This window comes from Zerene cesonia, chromosome 9 (assembly GCF_012273895.1).
Source record: "Zerene cesonia ecotype Mississippi chromosome 9, Zerene_cesonia_1.1, whole genome shotgun sequence".
Lineage (NCBI taxonomy): Eukaryota > Metazoa > Arthropoda > Insecta > Lepidoptera > Pieridae > Zerene > Zerene cesonia.
Genome location: NC_052110.1, coordinates 6,221,815 through 6,225,957, shown reverse-complemented (window position 1 = coordinate 6,225,957; position 4,143 = coordinate 6,221,815). Strand labels below are relative to the sequence as shown.

The 4,143-nt window shown below is 33.2% G+C and overlaps 1 protein-coding gene across 1 annotated transcript in view; it reads right to left on the bottom strand.

Annotated features, from left to right (window-relative positions):
* Positions 1-831: 831 nt before the first annotated feature.
* LOC119828926 (CDC42 small effector protein homolog) overlaps positions 832-4,143 on the bottom strand; it is a 33,597-nt gene continuing 30,285 nt past the window's right edge. The window contains exons 3-4 of the mRNA XM_038351242.1: positions 2,215-2,309; positions 832-1,465 (exon numbers count right to left, since the gene is read on the bottom strand). Coding sequence (XP_038207170.1) covers positions 1,457-1,465; positions 2,215-2,309 — 104 coding nt within the window. The 3' untranslated portion in view covers positions 832-1,456. The remainder of the gene's footprint in view (positions 1,466-2,214; positions 2,310-4,143) is intronic.

Genomic DNA, 4,143 nt, shown 5'->3' with positions numbered 1-4,143 from the left:
AGAATTACTGTGAAGAAAATATATATTGTTTGGTTCTGAACAATTATTTGGGTTTATAATTTAACATTCACAGGTTTTAGTGTCACGCTGACCGCACGTTGATCTTCGATGCTGACAGACAAAACGTATGAACAACTATGCACCGTTCACGTTCGTTGAAGTTAAAGCACTTTAAAATAACGTGTAGGTTTATTCAAAAGCCCTTCAAACAGGCTCATACGATTCGACTGTCAGCGCCGAAGGACAGCGTGTCGTTAGCGTGACTCTTAAACTGGCCTTAGAAAAATAACGCCTAGGAACCGATTACGCGCTAGAAAGACAATTCAAACTAAGCTATATTGCCTTAGGAGTCTCGAGCATACCGTCATTTGTAGTTATTTTTTAGTATCATAGCTTTGAGAGGTTCCGTATGTGTGCGTGTCGGTGAACGTACACACGGTCGCTCATGCGTACATAACTATCTGTTGTTTGGCTCACTTTATATTAGGCGAAGCGTTGAAGTAAGCGTATGAAGATTTGCTCTAGGCGCTGTTAGTCTAGGATCTAGGTTTTAAACGCGGTTATGTATTAACGTCAGTTAAATGCATTTTATGTACAAAAGCCACATTTCATTCGAGTATGTACTTATTTTCTAATTTCATTGTGTAGAATTGTGTATTAACTATATAATATTGGGTATAAAAACAGGAATTAAAATAAAAAGTGTTTATAATATACTGGCCGAGTAAGTATGAACCAAGGTAAGATTATTATTACAATAAATAGATGTAAAAACCAACAGGTGGAAATATTACTTATATAAGAACACAGATCTCTGTGTATATCTATATATATAACAAGATAATTGTATATTACATCTGCAACATCATTTAAATTATTAAGAAAATGCACCGCATTTTTGTCCAGTTAGGTATATATCGTCAACGTAATGTCATAACTATTAAGAAATCTATGGTAAAGTAAATTTACCAAGACTAGATAATATATTATTGGACGTGTTCTGCTTGATTTGTCAGTAATAGCAGAATCTAAATAGGAAACAAATATATTATAATAGGCACCATAGGATATAAACCATTGTGGCGGATTTAAATAAACTTTAGACAAAATTGAACTAAAAAGTATTTGATTTTCGAGCACCGAACGCAAATTTCCTAATCAAAAATCGTTTAATAAAGAGAGACAACTAGTTAAAATAAGTTGGAAAATACATTAAAAATACATTTACTGTATACAGTTACTTAATCCAGAAAAAAAAATCATGAGCATTGTGCCTCATATTGTCATTTAATAAGGTAACTCATAACAATTGACCGAAACCGGCGATGACTTTGTATGTACAAGACGACTACGAGCTAAACTTAAAGTAATTTTATTTAATAAATATTGTAAGATCTTAATCGTAAGAACGTGTGGATTCACCGCTGTGTCCGGCCTTATTCCCACCGTTCTGACATCAGTAAACCTGGAAATATACAAATGACGTTTAGTTTTATTACCATACAAATAATAAACAATATTTCTTCTTATATATAAAATTCTCGTGTCACAATGTTAGTCTCTATACTCCTCCGAAACGGCTTGACCGATTCCTTTGAAATTTGCTAAGCATATTGGGTAGGTCTGAGAATCGGCTAACATCTATTTTTCATACCACTAAACGATAAGAGTAAGGCAGAACAGCGTTTGCCGGGTGCAGCTAGTCTTAATATATGAATTACGTGTCACATTGATTGTCCGCGATGGACACCTAAACTTTACAATGGATTTTAATCAAATGTGCAAACCATGTGCAGTTTGATCCAACTTAAAAGATAGCATAGTTTATATTATTTTAATTACGATAAATGACTACCCGGGCGTAGCCAGGGCGAGCAGCTAGCAATGAATATAAGTCGTTTTTATCGAGTAGATAGAATTTATGTACTGGGAGTAGATTTTTTTATAAAACCCGAGAACTTTTTGCAATCATAATAAAGAGAAGAAACTCTATACTTGTAATAGTTTTTTTTATTTTGATTATAAAAACACAAAACATATTATTTCATTCAGTTATCGATATACAATAAATCCAAAAACACAAGGCAATTAGTTTCCACTCAAAGTTTGTTTACAGTTCATGTTTACCTTAAAATAACCACAGAAGATATTTCCAATAATAAAACTAAATATTCCAATACGAATACTATAAATGATATTATAATTTTACCATACCTTAACACCATACGCCATTTCGTAGCCACCCTTGCTCTGCATCTGATTCTGAATTGAGTGGAGCAGCGATGACGGCATGTCCACGTCTGTTGAGCCTGAAATAACATAATAAAACGATTCAATAAAATATACATGTACAAGCAGAGGTGGCTCAGTGGTGAAGACCTCGGACTTCAAAAATCGATAAGTCGGGGTTCGAGACCAGGCGAGCGCGCAGGAAATAAATTGATTTTTCAATATAGCTGCACACGTGGATAACATCACCACTGCTCGAAACGGTGAAGGAAAACATCGTGAGGAAACCGGCATGTCCAAGAATTAAAAGTTCGACGACATGTGACATCTGCCAACCCGCACTTAGCCAGCGTGGTGGATTATGGGCTGAACCCTCACAGGAGGCCTGTGTCCCAGCAGTGGGAACATATATGGGCTGATGATGATGATGATGATGATACATTTATATCACACAGAAGAATTTATTTAGTGATACATTTATAATACATTTTTTGATATTATTCGAAATAAAAGCGTGGCGAATCATTCTAACGCCGGAATTTTAATTGAAAAGACATTGGTACTTCAATACATTATGTGTGCAACTACTTCATAAATATTCTTTAGAATAATTTAATTGGCCATATATATATACACTATAGTGCTATTGACCGCGAGTTCCTGTCGTGGTCATAGATAGCGTACCGTGTGATCGGTTTAGGCTACTTCTCAGATTTGTTTTTACAATGTAGCTATGAAATCATGTATATTATACATCCGTTTATGTGATTGTTTGTTTATTTGTTTTTCTCTCACGTTGTAATGGAACGGATTTTATTATTTTTGTTTCTGGACATAGTTGGGAGGCTAAAGAGTTAGTAACTCGGTAAAACGTCCTATTTCCATTGGATTTTCTTTTGACTAGGCGGGCTAAGTGGCGAGCAGAATGCTAGTATTATTTTATTTTCTTATTATTGTTTCAATTTCAAGTAAAACAAAATTATATGACCTTCCTAACATAGGTGTAAGGAAAAAGGAACCGAAAAGGAACTATGTATGGGTTGTATAAGGTTCCTTTTCCCTTACTTATAGTATTATTTATACTTATACTATAGATTAAATGAACTGAAATAAAACGATTTTTATTATTATTTAGAACGACGGAATGTTCTCGATTCGTCGAACATATTACTTTGTTCTTAATATAGGCCTCGTTATAAATAATTTTCATATGAATAAGCCATAAAACCGCTGTCGCATAATGCATATAAGCAAAGACAGAAATAACACAATATATCCATAACGAGCCAATAATGTTTCACCTTCATACATTCGTGCTCTAAGCGTCAAAAGCACTTTAACTAATTTTATTTAATATCACGATATTCCAGGGCCACACCTGCTGACGTGACTTTCAATAATGCCTTCATAATGAAAGTCATTTATCTTAATAACCACCTCATATTCGATAATTTGCGGGTAGTTAAAAATAATATACGAAGCCTATTATTGATACGCTTGTAAATATGCTTGCAACTAATATGAGATTTTTTTTTTCGATTTATCACTGATATAAATTTCTTAGTTTTAATGATAGCTGTAGTTTTCATTAACTTCATAAAACTATCGATAGAGAAAGCTTTTCGATTAATATTACAAGATTTATGGGAAATTTGATAAAATTTTTAATTATTAATATCTATATTTTAGGCCTTAATTAGGCCTTATGGAGAAATAACATATTGAATTTATTAAATTAACTCACAACGTATTAATAAATTTAAACAATGAAATGGAAAATAAATTATGCATTATAATATTATTTAACGGAATGCTTTTTGTTAATTATATATTCATCACCTTCGACCAAATATACTGTAGACACCCGGTCTCATACAAAATACCGCCTTAAAAGTGTCTCCGCGTCAACATATA